Source organism: Lepeophtheirus salmonis, chromosome 9 (assembly GCF_016086655.4).
Source record: "Lepeophtheirus salmonis chromosome 9, UVic_Lsal_1.4, whole genome shotgun sequence".
Classification (NCBI taxonomy): Eukaryota; Metazoa; Arthropoda; class Copepoda; order Siphonostomatoida; family Caligidae; genus Lepeophtheirus; species Lepeophtheirus salmonis.
This window is the reverse complement of record NC_052139.2, coordinates 25,372,839-25,395,739: the sequence shown is the minus strand read 5'-3', so window position 1 is coordinate 25,395,739 and position 22,901 is coordinate 25,372,839. Positions and strand designations below refer to the sequence as shown.

Here is a 22,901-nt window from a genome sequence, read left to right as displayed (position 1 = left end):
AGCTTATTTTGACAGGAGTGGAAAATAACTTTTTCAAATTATTAGTAAAATAATTAGAAGCTGTCAAATGAAACTTTATTTAGTTGAAAGCATCATTACAATGTCATTAATAATAAATGAGCTTATGAACAGTTCAATCAGATGGTTCTTTCTTCGATTTTTCTTTTTTTAACTTCTTTTGGGGAGATACAGATTTCTTTGGAGTACTTTTCCTTTTCTTATTATTTGCATTAAGTTGGCTGTTTGCTTCAGAGACAAAATTTTTAGCAAAAATATTGAATAATTTAGATGCAATTTGATTAAAAAAAGTGGTGCTGAGTAGATGGTTATTACTACATGAGGATTTCTCAAACCATGTTGTAGTTAGATGATGTGATGAGAGAAATCTTCGTGCACCTTGCACAAAGACACTTCTTGGAGCCGTCATGGATAAAATAATATTACGAACTTCTTCATTCGTGAAAACATACTGTAAGAGTTCATAGAGATGTCCTCCAAGAAGATAAATTATATCACTGGGTTTTTTAAAACCTCCTCTATTGATTTCGTTAATAAAGGAGTCTAACTCCTGATAATTTCCCAATTCATCCATTGAGAAAGTAACCCCTCCATTTGAAGACAAGAAGTTGGTGCAGCATTCCCGATTCAAAGGCTTTAAAATAGAGTAGGTAACATAGCCACATACAAAATAAATAAGTGGTTCTAGTCCTTGAAGGGATTCTAATTCCATTGCACAATTGGAGGATATAAGGGTGACAAAACTAGAAATATCTTCTTCACTGGCATCATTTGACTCTTTGGTATCCACGAAAATGGAGGATATTGATTTGATTTTTGATTTTAAAAGTAGACTAACACGAATGATTTTTTCCGCCTCAAAAAACTGTCTACAACTGATGTAATAGTTTCCACCGGAAAGTTGTCTGTACCATCCAAAACGTTTTTCTATTGGGTCCGAATTAATTTTACAAAGAAAGACAAACTCCACATTCTTTTCATCCAGTAAATAAGTGACTAAATGGGCTAGTCCAATTGATGTTTGATAAGCAGCATGAAATGTTTCTGGAGATAAACCACCTCCGCTTTTCTTAGAGTACTCCTCCCACCCTTTAATCCACTCTGCAAACTTAACCAAAAAAATGATTTGCTCTCTCTCATTAACAGAAATTGGCTTTAGAGAATCATCATTCTTTTGAATATAGAGTGAGTTTGAATTTAGATTTACACAATTCCAAAAGCGTTTCAGAGTACCCATCACTTGGCCCGTTTCTTTGAAGCTTAAGAATTGTTCATCTTTTGATGCATAATGGCTGAGGGCTTTCAGGGTTGATTCGTGAAAAAATCTCAGAGATAAATCATCATTGTTACATTTTTCAACTGATTGAGAAGAAATGACTTTATGGCTCAGTTTGTGAGCTAGTTTCACATCCTGACCTAGTTCCATGTTGTAGATTTGCTTAACATGTTCAAATTCTGCTTCAAGAATAATACCCTCATTTTCAAAAGATGGACATGAAAATTTTCCTATGCTAGTAAAGTTGTTAAAAAATTTTTTTAAGATATGTATAGGACCAAAGAGCATAAATATTTTTTGTTCATTTGTGGAAAAAGGATTGAGTATATATCTGGGGAACCTTCCATCTCCAAGTTCATCTACATAGAACTTCCGATTTGAAGCATGTGCATCTGTAATTGTTGCAACAGGTTCAAGCCCAACTTTAGTAACCAATTGAAGGACTTTCATATAGTATTGTTTTATAATTGAAGAAGATATATTTGTAATTGGTACCATAGCCACCATGTCACTGTAGTTTCCAAGTACACTCTTTACCATAAAACAAAGTATAGTTTTAGAGTAGTTCCCATTGCTATCACAACCAAAAAAATTGCCACCACTAAATTCGACTCTCTGTGAGGAGTAGACTTCTTCAATTATTATCGATACAAGTTTGTCTTTTTCAGACAATGACTCAACTCTCGACTTCAGATAGTCCATGGTTGAGCCTGGTACTCCTCCTTGGACTGAGAATACATTTGTTATTCGTCTTATACGGGATTCAGTTGGCATGTAAATCATTCCAGATTCTCTAATTTGATTGTATAAAGCTGGACTAGTATTGTGCCAAAGTGTTGAAATTCCTAGAAATTCCGGGGAGTATCTTCGTCCTTTTGCACTTACGGAGTGAAGATGAAGTTGCTCTATAAGGAATCCAAGATGATTTTGCGAATAAAAGTCTTGCTGATATAGCGACTCTTCTAAGAGCTCAATGGCATACTTTATGTTTGAAGCTTGTTTCGACTCATCTGATCTATTCTTTAAATATGACAAAATTTTATTCACATCAGAAAAACGGCTCAGATGCTTTGAGGAGCAGATATGCTTAATTTCGATGATAGGTAAAGGAAGACCCTTGGAAAAAATGGAGTACGTGAGATCACTATTCACTTTTAAACCATACAAAATAGTAGGGACAAGATCTTGTGTTGATAATTCAGATAAAATAATATAGTCCTCATTAGAGTTTTCATTAATGCCTTTGGGTAAATTGGATTTACTCAGCTTTTTTTTTATATCCGTTAAGTTTTCGATCTTATCTTCTTTAGACAATTGTTCCATTTGAGAGTCATGACGAAGTATCTCTTGCTTTAATCTGAAAAATTAATAATGTATTTTAATTATCAAAGAAAATACCATATTTTTCTAAATTACTATATTATATGTAACTAAGATATAAAATTTGCAGATTTAACAATTTATGAAAGATGAACTATTCTATAAAAAATGCTGCATATTTACACTTATTAGTATGCTATTTCAAATGTGTTATGACCTGCTATCAGAAGTAGCTAGAGTGGTTTTCCTTTCCGGGAACGTTTTCTTTTGTAGGTGTTTGGGAATATCCGGAAAGATCGTTGGAATAGCATCAGATTTTAATTTATTTCTTTGAATAGGACCAGACTTCTTGTTTCGAGTAGAGTTTGTATCCCTTCTTTCAAGAATAAAAGCGGATTTAGGGAAATGCTTGCTACAAATCCTTGTATATTTATTTGGCTCAAAGTTTTCTCTTCTAATGGCTTTGATCCATATTTTAAGAAGTTCAGGATCTTTTGGGAGCACATGAAGAGAATGCTTTGCCTCCACACAATTTTCTTCACTGTGTTTTTGAAGGATCTTTTTCTTGGGCTTAGGGAAGCCAGTCCTACAACCCGGGCAACAACAAATCATTCTCTCTAAAATAATTAAATGTATTTAAAAAAATTGTAAATATATTAGATAATTAATTAAGATCTGTAGAATGCAAGTAACTGGCTGCAGTATACTATACTTAAGTTATTACTATAAAAGTATACTATTTTATAATTACTTATTAATAATTGAAGATAGATAACACTTATGAAAAATGAAGAACCAATATTATTTTAATGAAGAAGTCCCTTAGTTTCGAACAGGCTTCGATAATCAGAAATATTAATTATTCCTTTTATTGCACTCCTGTCACACAAAAGAAAAGAGCGTGTTCACATGACGTACTTTCTACGTACTCTTTTTCATTTTTCCTTCTTTCTCTCCCTCTCTTTCTTTATGTGTATCTTTCTTTAATAGCCTTTCATCATCATTCATCACCAAGGTGACTATATATAAGTTGTGTTAAAAAAAGATTTCTTTGTTTTTGTTTACAATTGTATTGGCTATTTTGATGATATCACAGAGGAGTCAATTGAGGAGGAAATTCAAATTTAAATGTAATTGTATTAATACAATTTATAATATTACTTTATTTTCTTATCAAACATATCTATTAGTGTAAAATTTTTTACCCTCGGACGATTACGGTACTAAAATTAATTAAAAAAAAGAAAATAGATTAAAAGTTCTTTTAAATTAAAAAAAATAGTTCAGAAGATACAATTTCAAAAATATAGTATAGCGAAGAAATCAATAATATATTAAGAATAAGTGCCCTAAATATAAAATACCCATTTGAAAAACATAAACTAAGGAAGATCTTAATTTGTCATTTATCTTGAATATAATAAAAATAGAGTTCAATTTAGTTATTTAGCTAACATAACCCAATGTGATTCCTTGAATAAAACTCTTTTACCTTATGATTTTGACTCTTCTCTCTAGATATATATATATATATATTAATACTAGGGAAATCAAGTTAGAATAAGATCTTAATTTGTCATTTAACTTGAATGTAATAAAAATAGAGTTCAATTTATTTATCTTGCTAACATAACTAAATATGATGTCTTGATGAAGCCTCTTTTGCCTTATGATTTTGCCTCCTCTCTTTAGATGTAGATATATATATATATATATATTAATATTAGGGAAATCAAGTTTTCTAAAACATCCCAACTTTTATATAGCATTGAAAAGTTAGTAATGCAAACTAATGATAGTTATTTAACTAATAATAGGAATGATTTTGAAGTCTCTACTCGCTTGGAAATAATCTCAATAACGAAATAGCATTTGCAAGTCCAAAATAAAACCGAATAAATCAAATGATCCTAATACAATTTTGATACATTTTTAATATCGTTTTCAATCAAACAATTGATAATTAGGTTGTATGACACACACTTTGTAATTTATTTATTTAAGTAAAGATCACAGATTTTCGAGAGAGTAATGTTCCAATATGCTAACAAGCTTAGAAGAGGATTACTGAGTCAATAAGTTTTGAAATTGTAACGACATTCAAACATTCCAATAAAATCTACAGAAGTTAAGAAGTCACGTATATTTTGAAGACATAATCACTTAATAGTTCTAAATAACTACTTATAAGCTATAACAGAATAAAATATGTTTTACAGACAAAACTATCAAGAAAAGAGAGGCAGAATATCTTCAAAGTCTATAATAATCTTCCATTTATTTTCCAATCATAAAAGGGACTCACAAGTAATAAAGAAATCATTAATCATGGGTGAGGCTTAAAGTGTTCAGGTAATATAATTATCCATATAGACCATACATTTCTTCATTATATGCATCAAGGACACTTATCAATGAAATAAACGAAGCAGAGTTTACTTAAGGAGAAGAGGACTCAATAACTTCAATTAAGGAACTGTAGATAGAGGATAAGAACTATCCGTATTCCTCACTGGATCTTTCAGTCGATTATTCTATCGTTTTATGGAATTCCATAGTTCTTATAGGTAGAAGTATACGATGATCTCATAAAAGATCTGGAAGAATTTATGTATTCTTGAGCATAGAGGCAATGATTTACGAGATCTGAAGTCACTATCATATACCTTGATGTGAAGAGCATTTGCACCATGCAGGATTCTTCCATTCAATAAGATAATATCCCCCGAGTAAAGCACAAAGACTAAGAGGCGATATCCCTTTAACATGAAGTTGAAGAGAGGATCAGAAGACGTATTTATTGGATATCCAAATGGAAAAAATATTAATTCCTAGGAACGGCATGGATGGGTGGATGCAGATGAATATATCCGAATCCTTCGTATGAAAAATCCATTGAAATCACTATGTATTTACAGGTAGCTCACAACTTTTTTATCCTATTTCGATTCTAGTATATATCTGCAATGACTCATTAACACTTAATCAGTAGTGAGTAACACTAAACTTGGGTCCGTTGTGACGTCATCAAAAAATTCTCAATTTACGTCAGTCATACTGCGTTGCAAGTTTCTTATCGACACACCCTTATCATCACAGTTACTTCTGCTGCTTACTAGCATGAGCGAGGATTACTTAAAAAATGAACTGGATACAGAATTGAGACAGCTGTTGAGTGAAGCCCTTATATTCAATGAATTTATTATTTTCTCTTGATTGATTTGTTTACTGATGTTTTCGTTTGATTACTTCCCAAATAATAAGGAATAAAAGGACTACAGTTAGTAGCTGACTCAACTCTGTTTCTAGTCCTTCTCTCTATTTAGTAATTTTTGCATAGAGGAAAAAAATTTAGAGGTGAATAGGCATGCAAAAGACTGTTTCATTGCCTTCAGTTGTTAACTTTGGCATATTATTATTATATAAAAGTTTATCTGTATGTATGTATGAAAAAAAAAATCGTATTAGTGTTGTGTCAATCCTTATTAATTCGGTCCAGTCATAGGACCGGTCCTATCAGTCCTTTAGAGTGGTCTTTATGACTGTCTATCCTTCGGACTGTCAGTACTAGAACTGATTAAAAAGTAAGAAATAAAGTTGAGTGACGTCATTAAGGACGGACCTTTATAAGTTTTAGGACTAAAATGTAGTATTGAAATGAATGGAACTGCAGTCTTCAGTTTTAAATAAGAAAAGATACCAGAACATTCATAATTCATATGCATACATATTTTTGATCGAAGAAGTAACAATGTAGTCGTATTAATTAAATATTGTAAGCGTCTGTATATGTATTTACGGAGTAAAGTTTTTGTTATTGCTTTATGATGTATATCCTAATTCATATGCATTCAACTCTGAAGATTTGAATAAAATATAAATGCTTGTATATAAAAATGGATTCACTCTCTCATGCTTTGTATATGGCATACGGGGAGCGCTGATTTGTTTTGTTTTTGTTAGTGCGCACTCTAGAGACTAAAGTACTCATCACAAATTAATACGTTGGGATTACTTAACATCTGGATAGTCACTGAACTCGCAACCTCTTTATGTGAGCATTGCAAATAATTAATTATTGTACTTATAAAAATTGTAAAAGAGCAGAATTAATTTATTTAAAATGAATATGAACGTGTAGACAGGGACTTATTCCATAGTCCGTTGAAAATCTTCATTTTTGATTTAAGTAATGAATCACGGAACTGTGGATAGATAAAAGATGTTGTCGGAAAATTACATTTTTTGGGCTTGAAACTTGAAAGAGTGCTCCAAAAGTAAATACCAAGTATGACTCAATTTGGTGAAAGAAATGAAGAATGAAGAATTTCTTCTATTCCTTTCAGATCTAATTTCTAATCTCACATCTCATTTATTAGTCAGTAAAAATGAAAAACATTTTATTAAATCTCATCAAAAGAAGACATCTAATGAGGAAGTATCCAGGAGATAGTTATTATATTTTTAGATACTTAGTAGTTCATCCTACTTCGCCTGTATTGGAGAAGAGTATGTCTTGATGAACCTTTTTTTATTATTTATAGCTTACTTTACATTAAGTAATTCATGTCTCTCCTAAACGATAAAATGAAATAATTTATTGAATCAAAACAGTTATGGTTATAATCAGACTTGTAAGTGTTCCACTATTTTGGAGGTATCTTCTTCTTTTTTTTTCTTCGTTCACCCATTATTTCCGTTCCATTCAATGTTCAAATCAATCATAAAGTAATACGATATACACTGTACGACCGCAAATCGCGACTTCCACTTTGATATTTTCAGGGGGCGTCATTGGAGAAATAGGTTTGATGCTTTTTTAACACTATAATTCGGTGAATATTAGCGTTCAAATGAGCGACAATTGACTGAAATCGGTTCATTCCTTGCCGAGATGGAGGCCAAAAGGTAACGTCTAGGCCATTTGATTTGTGCCCAGTAGAGCAACAGGATATGAAAAAATGAACCGTGGACTAGTCGAGAAACGACCGTTACCTCACCTAAGTGATCGATAAGGTTCCGGTGGTCAACCAGACTAAATTTTCAGCTACTGCGATGATGCTGGGTATTGTGGCATCAAGAGGATGCCCCCATATTGGTTCCCAAAAGGTCGGGAAATTGGAGCCAAGGAGTACCAGTCCTCAAGGAGATGGTACTTGGCCTGAGCACACGCCAACTATCTAAGGGGAAACTATGTGTATGAGCAGGACTATACAGCAGCCCTTGTAACACACGAGATCAGAATTTATTAAAAGTTATTTAAACTTTTGTTTCTTGATTTTTTTGTAAGTACTATTGGAACGGAACGCTAAAATCTTATTTTTAGCGTTCAGCGTTCAATTTACCGATCCGTTCACAAGTTTATTTACAATAGAGAGATTGTCTGATTTTAAAAGTGAATAGTTTAACCAGATGTAAAGTAATCCATGAATAGGATGAACGATGACTCATCATATTTTTTTTCTCAAAGTCTTATTATTATTCCTCAATTCTTGAGAGGTGAACACATGTGATCAAATCAATATATATTTTAATGAATATCATTTGAATTAATTTATGTATTGAGTAGTTTGGCGAAAGTGTGCTCATGAGAAAACGTAGAGTATCACTCTGGAGTTATCTTCTATATTATTAAAACCTAATTACTCCGGGAAATACCAAGTACTACCCCGAGTAAATAATATGAGCACTAATATCTTGTACATAAACAACGTATACTTTTTTATACATGGATGCTCTCGACTCACGAGTATTTTGATAATTTCCACATCCCTAATTAAAGCTTATAGACCAAATACATGAGCTGTATACAACTTTCCAAGATCAGAATATTTATTTTCTTTCTGCCTAACTAAGCCAGCCGGCCATGCATATAAAAATCCTGGTCACCTCTCTAGCTATATTTCTTTTTCTATGTTTGCTAGCTACGTAGTCAATACAGTAGCTGACAGCAGTACACTTATTACAACTAATCATTTTATTTCTATGACATCAGATCGAGCAAATATCGTCGTCCCATAGAAATACATATATACTTTGATAGTAGAGTTATTAAGTACTAAGACTAGAGGAGCAAAGAGTTGAGAATTCTTCCTCTGATCGACCTTAGAAATCATTGACAAGTAGTATCCAGGGAGATAATGAGTTTGGATTCGAGTGGAGATGAAGATGATAGCTCTGGACAAGAATTAAGTCTGGAGCAAACAGATAAATTAGCGACTCTGCAAGACATGACTGGGATTGATGACTTGAATATTTGTCGAGCTCTTTTGAGCTCCAATAACTGGGATTTGGAGGCCACTGCAAGGGAGCAATTGAATATTCCACCCATGATGAGAGGTAGTTATATTAGTAATTAATACAGGATTTCCTTTATCTAACTTACATTACTTCTTTTTTGACACTCTGGAGATGAAGAAGATCATGACATCTACAGGAGCAGAAGCAACGCCAACAATGCCAATTTGCCCCCCATGAATGGATTGAATGAATCCAGCAGCAGCCCCCCTTCTCCTTCTAGTACCACATCCATCGTTCTATCCTATGGATACTCCTTTTTATTATTTCCCTTCCGTTTTGTTTATCGAGTTATTCACTTTGTTTCTTCCTATTTTATATCCTTTTTCCCCTCGGAGCCTCCCTCAAGTCCAGGTGTAGATGTTACGAATTTTATTGCGGCATTTAGAGCTGAATATGAGAGCGAGGAGAGCTCCGAAACCAGCAAGCTTCCCTTCCTTCCTCTGTCCTATCATTCCGCTTTGGACGTAGCCAAGAGGGATCTCAAATTCTTAGTAATCTATTTGCATTCCCCTCAGCATGATCGAATCCATGATTTCTGTATTCAAACTCTAAAATCTCGGGAGTTTAAAAGTTTTTTGCAGCGGAGGAGGAATGAGCTTCTCCTATGGGGATGCTCCATTGAATCACGTGAAGGGTATAATGTTTCCAAAATATATAGAGAGTCTGCGTATCCTCTTATTGGTGTCATTGTTTTGAGACAGAATCGAATGATGTTTGTGGGCCAAGTTGAGGGATATGTTGAGCCAATGTCCCTTATATCTCGATTGGAGGCCATTATTGCAGATAATGAAGCATTTGTAGTTACAGCTCGGTTGGATAGGGAAGAAAGAAATATAACTCAAAGTTTGAGACAAGAGCAAGACGCAGCATTTCAAGAATCTCTTCGATTGGATCAAGAGCGGGAGAGAGCAAAGAAGGAAGAGAAGGAACAAAAAAATCGTGAGGAGGCTGAGCGAAAGAATGAAATAATGCGCTTAGCTGAACGCAAAAATAGAATCCAAAAACTTAAAATTGATTTAGTGAACTTAGTTCCAGAAGAACCTGATATTAAAGATCCAAGTGCGGTTCGATTAGTCATTAAACTGCCCGAGGGTCAGAGACTAGAAAGAAAATTTAGAAAGGAACATTCCTTGTTTTATCTTTATTATTATGTATTTTGTCATCCTGATAGTCCTGACGAATTTGATGTCACAACTAATTTCCCTCGTAAGGTTCTTAAGTGCAAACCCTCTTTTATTGACGACATTATTGAGAGAGGCAAAGATCTGGGGGAAGTTGACACATTAGCCACAGACGAAGACATCCTTACTTTTGAAAGAGCCGGACTTGAACGAAGTGTTATGCTATTTGTGAATGATCTCGATGCCTGAGCAAACTTTGCATTTTTTTTTTTTTTAAAAGAGGAATTAAACAAATAAAACAATGAACTATTTAACAAATCCTTAATACTGTTATTTGATACAAATTATTATTATAATGATATCTCAGTTTCAATAATTTTTAATTCGTTTTTGAGTCTGATGTGCACCTAGATATTCTATCTTATACCTAATTTAAATAGACTTTAAGTTATAATGTCGTTTCATAGAGAAACAACAACTATAGATGCATTTATGTATTACTCACGTTCTCAACCTTGTGTCTTGATAAATTTGAGTATGATAACGATTATAGTGGTCATAACTATGTAATTTTTCTCTAAAAAGTATTTATAATTTTTACTTCGGAATAAAACGAATATATATATATGTATACAGGTATCTATTGTCCTTCATGAATCAAACAGCTTCTTATTTTTTGGTTCATAACTATGTAGAGTTATGTAACAATTAGCAATCATTAATATATTTTCGGTACGGTGTAAGTAAATTATGAAATAGGAAATATTATATCAAGTTTTCTTCTTGTTGTTAATCATGTAATGGAAATGATTATATAGGCTGAAGTTACTGATTTTCCTTACATACATACATCTTTATGTCAAGAGTTTATGTATATTGACAGATAAGAAGGGAAAACATAATCTTACACGTACACATGGGATGTGCAATGTAGTTGTTACTTTACCATTGACTCCCAGGTCTATCCCCATGTCACTACTCATCTTTTCCCCTTGTTGATCACAATTTATTCGTCAAAAATGAGTACTAAAACCGAATTAGTCTTGTTTGTGAATGGTTCGTATTGATTTAAATTAATAGCCACTCTTTCCCATTTTTTATGTGAATTAATATAATTCTATATATAAAGGTATAAAAGTTAATAGCCCACATGTCAAGCCCGAAACAACCCTTTTATCCTTTCTGCGAAGAGACTTGAAGCTCAATGGAACCAAGTTGGGATGTGGTGAAGGAGGCTGTGGAGCATGCACTGTCATGGTTTCTGATGTAAAAAACGATCAAGTACGACATCGTAGTGTGAATGCCTGTCTCATCCCCGTTGTATCCCTGCATGGCAATGCTATCACCACGATTGAGGGGATTGGATCCACAAAGTAAAATATATACTTCATTTGCTTGATTACTTAAATTTTTTCTTTTTTAATAACACTGTTAGAAACAAAATGCATTCGATTCAAAAAAGAATTGCAGACTCCCATGGATCGCAATGCGGATTTTGTACTCCAGGAATAGTAATGTCTATGTACACACTCTATAGAAACAGTTGTAATCCTGACATACACGATATTGAAACTTATTTGCAAGTATGTTAATTATAGTCTATTTGATTTATATGATCATTTCTTATTATAGGGGAACCTTTGTCGTTGTACCGGCTATCGACCTATTCTCGAGGGGTTTAAGATATTCACTGAAGATTGGACAAAATACAGTTTTCCTTCAAGTAAAGGTTGTAATGGGCCTGTTAATGGAAAGTGCTGTCAGGATCAATCCAATGAGGGTAACATTCGTTAAAAAAAAGTAAATTATAAAACGTTATTAAGATGCGGTGTTTGATTTCAGAGGGACTAGAATGCCATTCTTCTTTATTTGATGGAATAAGCTTTATTCCCCCTGATCCGTCACAGGAACCCATATTTCCACAGGAGCTGAGATCAAACATTTACTCCAAACAATCCCTTATTTTTCATTCGGAATCAATGACTTGGTTCAAACCATCAGACCTGAAAGAGTTGCTCAAATTAAAAAGTGAATATCCTCATGCCAAAATCGTAGTTGGCAGTACGGAATTAGGTGTTGAAATGAAGTTTAGAAATATATTATATCCTGTAATGATTCAAGCAAGTCACTTAAAGGAAATGAATGAGATTTTGGACTGTGGAAATTATATTTCAATTGGGGCATCGTGCTCTCTGACAGATATTGTAGATTTTTGTACAGATTCAATTAAAAGTCTTCCCGAGTATAAAACCAGGATTTTGAAGGAAATGAAAGATATGTTGAAATGGTTTGCTGGTCAGCAGGTTCGCAATGTTGCTTGCATCGGTGGAAATATCATTACGGGAAGCCCAATTTCAGATTTAAATCCAATCCTGATGGCAGCCAAGGCTCAACTAGTTATTCAGTCAATGAATAACAAAAATGGGAGAACTTGCGAATTTAATCCATCGTTTTACTCTGGTAACTTGAGTGTTTTAGGGAGAAAGGCTACTCTCATTATGATAATACATTTCAGGATACCGAAAAACAACTTTAAATCCAGATGAAATCCTTCTATCCGTTCATTTACCTTGGAACTTGGAATTGAATGGTTATTTTTATGCCTATAAGCAATCCAAACGCAAGGAAGATGATATAACAATTGTAAATGCTGCCTTTTCTTTCAAAACGAATCCAGACCATCGTAGTTTTGAATCAGCCAGTATGGCGTTCGGTGGAATGGGTATAACAACTGTTTTAGCTCCATCCACTTCAAAATATTTAATTGGAAAAAAACTTTCTAATGATGTTCTGGAAGAGGCATCAAAGCTTTTGATGAAAGAGTTACCACTACCTCCTGATGCTCCCGGTGGAATGATTCGATATCGACATTCATTGGTGGTGGGGTTTTTGTCAAAGCCTTTGCTCAACTAGCCTCTGAAGTATCAAATGTACGTAATGAAGAAGAATATTTTATTTATGTTGTGCATATATGTTCATAGTTCAAAATGATTTTTTTTTTATGAAAATAGGAATTGACTAATTTTCTTCTGACTGCTTTTCAAAGTGCTCCCTCAAATGTGACAGATATGACCACCCAAGCTTCTCAGTACTTTCAAACCTCAAAGTCCAAAGGACCAATTCAGAAGGCCATCAAACATCAATCATCTGATAAACAAGCAACTGGTGAAGCCGTATATGTGGATGATATGCCTCATTACGATAATGAACTCTACGTGGGTTGGGTACTCAGTTCAAAACCTCGAGCTAAAATAAAGAAAATAGATCCTTCGAAAGCATTAGCAATAAAAAACGTTTTAGATTTCATTTCTTTCGAATCTATTCGTGAAAAGTTTGACAATACTTTTCAACTTGTGGATCGAAGAGATGAAATAATATTTGCAGAGGAGGACGTATATTGTATTGGACAAATTATTGGAATTGTATTAGTGGAAGGGACTCAGGAAGAAGCAAGAAGAGCAGCTGCTCTTGTGGAAGTTGATTATATAGATATTTCTCATGAAGCTATATTCACAATTGAGGAAGCTATCGCTAAAAACTCTTATTACTCCATAACACCTAACGGTTCTGATTATAGTCAAATGATAAGAGGATCTCCGTTTGAAGTTATGCAACAGAGTGGCATTAACATTTTGGAAGGAACGATGAGAACTGGTGCTCAAGATCATTTTTATCTCGAGACTCATTCCGCTCTTGTTGTTCCTGAAGATGCAGATGAATTTAATGTTTACTCATCGACACAAAATCCTGGCCTCGTTCAGCAAACAATATCTGAGGCACTTGGTGTTCCTGAGCACAAGATATTTTGTCATAATAAGAGGATGGGTGGTGGATTTGGTGGAAAACAAAGGTCCATGCCTTATACATTGCCTCTGGCCATTGCTGCTAAAATCCATGGAAGGCCTGTTCGCATGATGCTGGACAGGGATGAAGACATGCTCATGACAGGTCAAAGACATCCATTTTTGGCTAAATATAAAATTGGGTAATGAGAATCAGAGTTCAGAGGTTGGGAACCCAAAGTGTTAAAGAATCCCCATTAATTAAAAATGCAATATATTTTCCATTGAGAAGTGAGAGTATGAGAAACTACGAAAAAAAAAAGAAGTTTCAAATGAGCCAATATTTAAAGATAGTTTTGAATGGGTTCGATCAAATCACCCAAAGGTTTTCATCTCAACATCTCAGAATTAGATGAAATTTAGTATAGATGTAAATGTTACCTGCAAACTCCAAATATATATCAATTATTTACTAAATCAAATGATTGGTTACTGGGATATGAAGCCCTTTATTTACTAAATTTCGAAAAGGCATATATTATTAGCCTGTTTGTCAATTTCAACGAAGAAAATACTTTTGAAAACTAATCATATGAAGAAAAAAAGTGATGAGTTATAATTTTATTAGCGCATTTTGGAAACATGACAACGATGCAGTAATGTATTTGCAAGTGGGGCCAAACTATACAATGGTGACGTGATAACCACGCAATTTACACTCTTCATATAAAAATTAAGGGGAAGTGCAATGGCCCCCTATGGTTCCGGTGCAACTAAAAATATGACCTTATATAACCTTTGACTTCTTTGATGAAATTTGATTCTTTTTTTAGCCCTGAATGTCATCTGCTAGATATTTAAAAAATTAGAAGATAAATTTGTTTGTTTTGGAAGTACTTTGATTTGATTTAGAATTGAAATGCAGTCAATTAAATGAAAACATCATTTTAATAATTACAAACTTTAATTTCATCATATTAAAAAAGGTCAATTTAATTAGAACTCCCGTCATTAAATATTCCCATCTAGTAGACTGCATGCCATTTCTAATTCAAATCGAAATTTCTCTGAACAAAACTTATAGTTTCCATATTTACATATCGCATTTAGGACTAAAAAATATAGTCGGTTTGACTGAAGTACAGTTTGACCATCGAAGTCAACTTTAAGATCATAATATAAGGTCACAAAAGGAGCTAATATAAAACATACTTAAAATAAATTTATTTTTATTTTTCAAAAGTACATTGTTTGTTAAAAATTGAACCACAGGTTTAGAACATACGGACCACCTAAATTTGGTAAATAAAAATCTACATTTATACTAAATTTCATTAAATTTTGATTGTTAAAAATTGTTGTTTTTTTTGTTAAGGGGAGTGCAATTTGAGATGGAATAACCCAATTTCAATTTCTTTTTTAATACTTACTTCAAGGGCAATAAAGAACCAAGTGGGTCTAATCCCTGCATCTGGCCATCCTAATGATCATTTCATCTTAATATTTTAGTTATGATAATGAAGGCAATGTTCACTCTGTGATCTTAGATTTGTATAACAATGCTGGCTGGACTATTGATTTATCTGCCGCTGTAATGTCCAAAGCAATGTATCATTGCGACAATGCCTATTACTTCCCAAACATTTCCATCACTGGTCGTATATGCAAGACGAATGTGGCTTCAAACACAGCATTTAGGGGATTTGGTGCACCTCAAGGCATGTCCATGGTGGAGGCATGGATGGAACACCTTGCTATAACAATGAAAATGGATCCGGTTATATTAAGGACTAAAAATATGGTTCAGAACCATCATGTTACCTATTATGGTCAAACGGTAACAAACTGCACAGTTCAAAGATGTTGGGAGGAATGCCTAGAGAAGAGTCAGTATTATACTCGTTTGACTGAAGTTACAGAATTCAATGAGAGGTGAGTTACATGTTTGGTACATTTATTTACCTATAATCTTAAAAATTCTTAGGAATACATGGAAGAAACGGGGAATTAGTATAATTCCGACCAAGTATGGAATTGCTTATGGCGTGTTGTTTTTACATCAAGCAACAGCAATTGTTCATATTTACAAAGGGGATGGAAGTGTTCTCATTAGTCATGGTGGAACGGAGATGGGACAAGGACTCTACACTAAATCCATTCAAGTTGCTAGTCAAGTCCTTGACATTCCTATTGAAAAAATACACATATCTAAAACTTCAACAGACAAAGTACCCAATGGATCCGTAACTGGTGCAAGTGTAGGCACAGACATCTATGGTCAGGCTGTTATGAACGCCTGTGTTGAGATAAATAAGCGATTGGAGCCCTATAAACGAATGGATCCACAGGGGGGTTGGGCGTCTTGGATATCAAGCGCGTATTTAGATAGAGTTCAGTTAACAGTCTCAGGGTTTTTTTCTACCCCAGATATAGGAACGAATCCCGTTACAAATACAGGGAATCATTTCAATTACTTTACTTATGGAGCTGCTTGTAGTTTAGTAGAGATTGACGTGCTAACAGGGACTCACACAGTTTTGGAAACAACAATTGTGATGGATTTGGGTCAATCCTTAAATCCAGGAATAGATATAGGACAAATAGAAGGTGCTTTTATTCAAGGGTATGGAATGTTCACCATGGAAGAAATGTTATACTCTTCCAAAGGAAGTCTCATCAACCGTGGGCCTGGTTCATATAAAATACCTGGCTTTGGAGACATTCCAAAGGCTTTCAACGTTCATTTATTGAAAGGAGCATCAAATCCTCGAGCTGTCTACTCCTCAAAAGCTGTGGGTGAGCCCCCTTTATTCCTTTCGTCGTCTATATATTTTGCAATTAAAAATGCAGTAAGAGGAGCAAGAAACTCTGAGGAGGATTTCGATTTTTTTGCCCCAGCTACAGCAGAGAAGATACGCCTGGGATGTCAAGATATATTTATTGATAACATTGTTCCCAAGCTACCCCAAAGGGGAACCTATGTTCCATGGAACATAAATATATGAATTGATTAACTCACTATGTATATAATATATGTGCACACATTTTATCATCGAATATACTACTAAGCTATCGATTTACTCTGCATATTATTAACGATAACAATTTCAAATAGTGTATTCCGTTCTTGCGTTCATCTGTTATCCATCTGCAATGTGCATGATGGATAAAATATGGCTGCAAAAGGGAAGCTGGGAGCTGCAAGAGGGGAGGAACAAATCAATAATAACTCCCTATGCCCCTACAGGCTGAAGTATATGATCAATATTTTAGTCTAAAATTCAATGAGAGATAGAATAATATACAAGATTTATGACGAGAGTTCCAACATAATAATAATATAAGCTATAAAAAGTATGAAATTTTTATTTATAAATATCTTAAATATATATTATGTGAATGAACCTTCAATAATAAGGGTGAAGGGCCAGAGGAAAAGATAAGAAGAGCTCAAGAAAGAAAAAATAAGAGACAAATAATAATTATTTCGAGGAAAGAATAATATTACAACAAAATTTTATATATATCTGACATGTAAATGATGCAAAAAAAAATAATTTGAAAAATGAAGAAGTCACTCAGCAATTATAGCTCACTCAAATTTTTTTATTGTCATTGAACAGATAAGTCGTCAAAATCTTTAAGTATGTCTTTTAATTAGAAAATAATAATAGAATATGGAACAAAGATTGAGAGAGTAATGATGATGATGGAAACAAAGGATACTCTCTTTCGCATTTTGCGATATTTTTTATATCTCACCGAGAGATGAAATAATATATATATATATAATTTAGATAATAATATAGGGCAGAGAAACTAATAAGTGGTATAAATTAGTTAAATAAATATACATATACAAGTGTACTCCATTCTGACGTAACAACAACTCAAAAATTTGAAAGTCTGGTGGGGTGGGTGGTTTAAAAAAAAAAAAATTAAAGCATAATTGGTCATATTATATGTGCGTTTGTTAGATACTAACTAATTTTCTTCTTTCTTTCTTTCTAGCGATGTGCAGATGTTCACCTTTTTCTTCACTGTTTAGGGGTGGTGAAGGGAGGGACGAGAAGTGGAAGGGGGGAGGAATTATCTTTCCTCAAAGAAAAGGGGCCACTACTTTTATTAGTATTATTTAAACAAAAAAAAAAAAAAAAAAAAAAAAAAAAGATAGAAAAAAAATGTCTGTTTCAAATCATTATTTAAACCAGTTTTGAAATAACTTTTCACAATTTTCATTTCAGATTTTTTTCCCCCTTTTTTTTTTCAATATTTGAAAATTCATTGCTTTCATAAAAGAATTTATAACTATGAGATCATTGGCAGTGTTTTTTTAAGTATTAAGTTTTTTTTAAATATTTATATATAGTATATATAAGTTGTAAATTGCACTTTAAAGTAAATCTTTGTAAAAATGTGCTAATATATGTTATATCCAGAGACATAATCACAAGGATGATACTGTCTAACGTTTAGCTTTCTCCATATAGGTATATTTTGTTTTCTATGTTCATAAATTTAAATTTTAAACCAAGGGGAGAAGAAGAGGAGGAAGAAACAAAAATAGTAATTAAATAAATCACACCTAAAAATAAATATAGAAAATATATAAAAGAAAATGTTTCAATTACAAAGAGAGGGTAGTAGACGAGGTTTGAGCATATATATATATAAATATACATACACGGGGGAGAACATATATATATTAATATATGAAATAACTGAGAGGGAGGCAGGCAGGCGGTGGCGACGGAGGGGAAACGCCACTAAAGATTTAAAGGTCGCGAACTGTGACGTGTTCTAGCGACAGTTCCTCCTGCCCATGATTTAGACTTTTTATGGAAGGCTTTTGCATCCTTTTGATAATTTGGATCTGCCATGGATCTATAGCCATTAGGCTCACAAAGTTCTGGATATAGTCTAAAAAATTCCTTATAGCCTTTGTGAAGTAAATAGCACTCTGGGTAGTGAAGCGCAGGATATGTGTCCTTATTTAAGCAACGATCCCTGTAAACATGACAAATAAAAAAAAAAGAAGGGAATATTAGAGATATTTACAAGGAGAAAAATATATACATATGAAGTACTAATAAGAGTAAAAAAATACTTACTTTTGCCGTAACTTTTTCATGAGCTCAGGGCCACGAACGGATGAAAATTCACAATGAAAGATAAGTATTTTTCGTTTCGAATCCGGGGAATACGGAGTAGCGAGAGGATTCTTTGACAAAGGGAGAAATTCATCAAAGAACGTTGCCTCGTCCCATGACCCAAAATTTTCAGCTCCCACAATGTGTCCTCCTTCAAATTCATAGACATAGCGAGCGTCTATGATACGAAAACTGTCCACCTCATTCTCAAACTCCCCTTTGATGAGACGCGCTAGAGTATCAGAGTCAATGGGCTTGAGATCATGATGTTTAACTTCCTTGCCCGAAGGTACGATAGGGAAAAGTACAGGCCTACACATGTCTCCAGTGAGTTCACTTGAAGAAGCAAGTCCAGCGGATATGAGACCCGAAAAAGAAACTTCTGAGAAGGAGCGATTGAGTTTCGGAGATTTTTCTGGGTAATCATAGATTTTTCTGCGTTTGATAATGCGATCTGCAGGAGAGGTGGGCCTTTTAAAGGTAATGGGCATGCGTGAAACAGGAGACTCGATGTGGAGAAGAGAGAATTTGGAGGAGTTAAAGTTATTGTCGAGTGTCATGGCCCGTGTGGGAGTACATTCCCTCTCCTTGAGGGAAAGCGATCTTCGGAAAGAGGGAGGCGTATTTTTGAAAGAGGGCGAGAGGTTGGGTTTGGGTCGAATGATGGACTCTACCCCATTCTTTTCTTTGGGAGAGGCGATGACTTTATTAGTAATGAGAGTCTTGATGTTGATGGGCTTGTTGTTCTCCTCATTTTCCTCTTCCTCGTCTTCCTGATCCATCAAGTTCACGTCTAAGTCAAAATCCTCTTGCAACTCGAACCCATCAGACTTAGAGGGAGAATCCTCTGGTAGCCAGGTCAAGGGCTCGGAATCAGGGCGAGACCTCAACTCAGCGGTCGTTTGGTTAATAGAAGTGGAGGCCTCTCTAGAGAGAGCCTCCTCCACGACCGAGGAAAGACTTGAGCCACAGAAACCGCTATCTTTGGAGGATTCGTCCTCGGACTCTGGAGTAATTGGAACATTTTCTTTATTGTTGGGATACTGCTGCTGCTGCAATAGAGGCGCTATTTTACGTTGACTCCGAACCAAATTCGTGATTGTACTCAAAGGCGTTCCCGGAGAAGCAGAGTCCATACTCAGGCGCCTTCGAGTATCGGGACTCATTTTAAGAGCTACATCATTCAAATTTGCCGCCAATTCCGTCATTGGACTAGAAGTTCCCACAAAATCAGAGGGCGATGACATCGCCAATCTCTGAAAACGCATTCTTTCCCGCGATAATTTCTCTAAACTAGGATGTCTGCCTGACATTTTAATATTAATTTATCATTACACTAACTGACCAACAAAAACAACAACAACTACACAGATCTTCACTCTTGGACATCCAAATCCACACTAACAAACTCCCTCATACCAAACAAGAAATCCCTCCAAAAAGAAATAGAAACTTCAAGACACGCCGGCACACGCCCACACAGTACTAGACCGCCTATCTCTGCCGCCACCAACACCACCACCACTAACTCTAAAAATAACCGACAAATCTTCCCAGTTCATTCTCTCTCTCTCTCCCTCCCTCCCCTCCTCCCTTCCTTCTTCTTTCTCTCTCTCTCTATCTCTTTCTTCCCTCCCCTGGTACTCTGGTATTCTTACTAAGTTATTAATTATTCTTATTATGTCTTGTAATAATAATACCACCTAATCTTTCATTCGACCCTTAACTTGTTCATCATAGCCAGGGGAACACTAATTTTAATAGCCTCTTGGTCCACTCCGTAGTATCTACTTCCTGAACCTCTCCAGGAAAGACTAAAACTACCGTAATGATACTGATATTCTTTTTTTATCCCACTCAAAGAATATAATATTTGATCTAAAATTGTCAAATTGTTGCTCTCCAATTTGATAAAAAAGTATGGGTACATTATTATAATAATATTCGACGTTAAACTACCCACATCCGTAGGATTAGAAAAGGAAGGAAGAGGAGGGTCAGAGAACTCATAATATATTATGTTTTTCATTCTTCCTTCGCGGAAAAAAATACGACCATAAAAAAGGCGGGAGTCGATTTTTTAGGTTTTTAACTACAGCTTGTACTTTTTGAACGAACAAAATGGGATGTTATGTAACCGTTGAAATGATTTTGTACAAGAGGGAATTTCTTCGACTTAAAAAGTCTGATTAAATTAACAACTCTAGGGATTTTAATTACCAAGTAACCATTGAACTCCATTTTTGTTCGCAACTTGTACAATTGTCTTGTACAAGTTAAACTTGTACAAGACAATTGTAAAACATATGTAGATGGAAGGATGAACTAAAACCGATAAGTATTTCCTCTATTTTTAAATCGTCGAAAACCATATGATGACGTCATTGTCATTTTAATTCATTACATTCATATGATCAAAAAGTAGGACTCAATCAATGGTACTACATATATTAATAAAATATACATAATATAAATATAGCTTGATAAGATATGAACTCTGACGTTCGTAAAATGGGGTTTGTCTACTTTATAGCTGTATTTTAACTTACTTATATATATATATACATTTTTTTTTGTGTGTGTTCATTTCTTTCATAGTTTTTATTTTATAACGAATTTTCATTCTCTCGCTGCTAGGAGCTAGTAGCGACAACAGTCAAACTAGTGGAGGGAGAAGCAGATTGTTGAAGTTGAGCTAGCTGGCTGAGGGAGCGAGGGTTGAGACGTTGCTTTACTACTACTAGTTTTGCTTGTTGAATATTATATTTATGTTATGTTATTACTTATTATTATAGAGACTTATATTCTTCGTTTATTTTTATATTTCAGCAACGGTCCTGGATTCCTTTTAAAAATAAGTAAATAATTATATTACATTTCATATATGTATACAGAGCGTTTCAAGTGACGTCAGCAGTATTTCACATCGGACATTTCCCCCCATTATTAGTAGTAGTAGTGAAAATAGTCAACGATTGGATGTCAAAATAGGACCAACAATTAAAAAAAAAACATTTACCCCCTATCAAAAAAAATATATGTATATCTAATACGAAATTGTATTAAAAATATGTTATAGAATCTTATTACCATATTATAGACCCGGAGTCACCAACCCTATGCCCCCGGGTCACCTGCTGGAATTGCTCTGAAAATATTGTACGTCTTTGGTTTTTTGATTCGTTTATATATATTTTTTTGAGCTGGTAGCCTTTTGAGAATCTTAGAGTAGCCTCATCTTAAAAAAAGTTGATGACCCCTGTTGTAGACAATCAATGAACTATTACTATTAAAAGAAATCGATATTTTCCGCAAATTGCTCCACTTTTATCGTTCCTAATCTATAAAAAAATTATCATAATTGTACAAATATAGATATTTTTAGTACATATTACTTTGGTTATATTCAAATATGACTGTTGATCATGTGGATCAAGTTGTATTCAATGCAGAAGTTAATTTTTATTTTATTCTTAAAGCCATTTGATGGCGTTTAGTCAAGATGTATTACAAATTTGTTCATTTTATGTAGTAAAAAAAACTACTTATAGCTTCCAAGATGACCTGCCCTTCAATTATGATGCAATTTATGACGTGAGTGCCTATTGAACATACCTAAGAGTTTCAAAGTATTCAATTGAATCTCTAAAATGACTTCATTAAATTCCATAAAGAAATTTGTCAAAATCCGTTGAAATGAACGTTTCTGTTATTTTAACGAAAGGAAAAAGAGAAGAAAATTATGGATTTCTTTGCGTAAACGCGTTTTTCCCTCCATTTTAACTGTCAAATACCTTATAACGAGTAATATAATATCTATTCCTTAGGTAAAGTATAATATCTGTTTGTACAAGTTGAAAATTATATATGAGAATATTATACTATTTAATTATATCAAAAGACATTTAAATAAAGAGTTATTGTGGGACGTAGA

General features: G+C 34.0%; 4 protein-coding genes across 4 annotated transcripts; 2 read left to right on the top strand and 2 right to left on the bottom strand.

Annotated features, from left to right (window-relative positions):
- Nucleotides 1-53: 53 nt before the first annotated feature.
- Nucleotides 54-3,572, bottom strand: LOC121124127 (uncharacterized). The gene is made up of 3 exons (XM_040719250.2): nucleotides 3,366-3,572; nucleotides 2,832-3,231; nucleotides 54-2,651 (listed from the first exon to the last, which is right to left on the bottom strand). The coding sequence occupies exons 2-3, from the start codon at nucleotides 3,224-3,226 to the stop codon at nucleotides 134-136; spliced, it is 2,913 nt and encodes a 970-aa protein (XP_040575184.1). The 5' UTR covers nucleotides 3,227-3,231; nucleotides 3,366-3,572; the 3' UTR covers nucleotides 54-133.
- A 4,964-nt stretch (nucleotides 3,573-8,536) lies between these two features.
- Nucleotides 8,537-10,666, top strand: Faf2 (Fas-associated factor 2). Its single transcript, XM_040719252.2, has 2 exons — nucleotides 8,537-8,953; nucleotides 9,026-10,666. The coding sequence occupies exons 1-2, from the start codon at nucleotides 8,755-8,757 to the stop codon at nucleotides 10,282-10,284; spliced, it is 1,458 nt and encodes a 485-aa protein (XP_040575186.1). The 5' UTR covers nucleotides 8,537-8,754; the 3' UTR covers nucleotides 10,285-10,666.
- Nucleotides 10,667-10,748: 82 nt separating this feature from the next.
- On the top strand, nucleotides 10,749-17,402 carry LOC121124867 (xanthine dehydrogenase). Its single transcript, XM_071890853.1, has 9 exons — nucleotides 10,749-11,091; nucleotides 11,165-11,408; nucleotides 11,471-11,618; nucleotides 11,668-11,815; nucleotides 11,878-12,495; nucleotides 12,551-12,942; nucleotides 13,047-14,020; nucleotides 15,327-15,749; nucleotides 15,802-17,402. Exons 1-9 carry the CDS (start codon nucleotides 11,055-11,057, stop codon nucleotides 16,820-16,822), a joined length of 4,005 nt encoding a protein of 1,334 aa, XP_071746954.1. The 5' UTR covers nucleotides 10,749-11,054; the 3' UTR covers nucleotides 16,823-17,402.
- Nucleotides 17,403-20,387, bottom strand: LOC121124128 (uncharacterized). Its single transcript, XM_040719251.2, has 2 exons — nucleotides 18,929-20,387; nucleotides 17,403-18,824 (listed from the first exon to the last, which is right to left on the bottom strand). Exons 1-2 carry the CDS (start codon nucleotides 20,278-20,280, stop codon nucleotides 18,584-18,586), a joined length of 1,593 nt encoding a protein of 530 aa, XP_040575185.1. The 5' UTR covers nucleotides 20,281-20,387; the 3' UTR covers nucleotides 17,403-18,583.
- Between the last annotated feature and the right edge of the window lie 2,514 nt (nucleotides 20,388-22,901).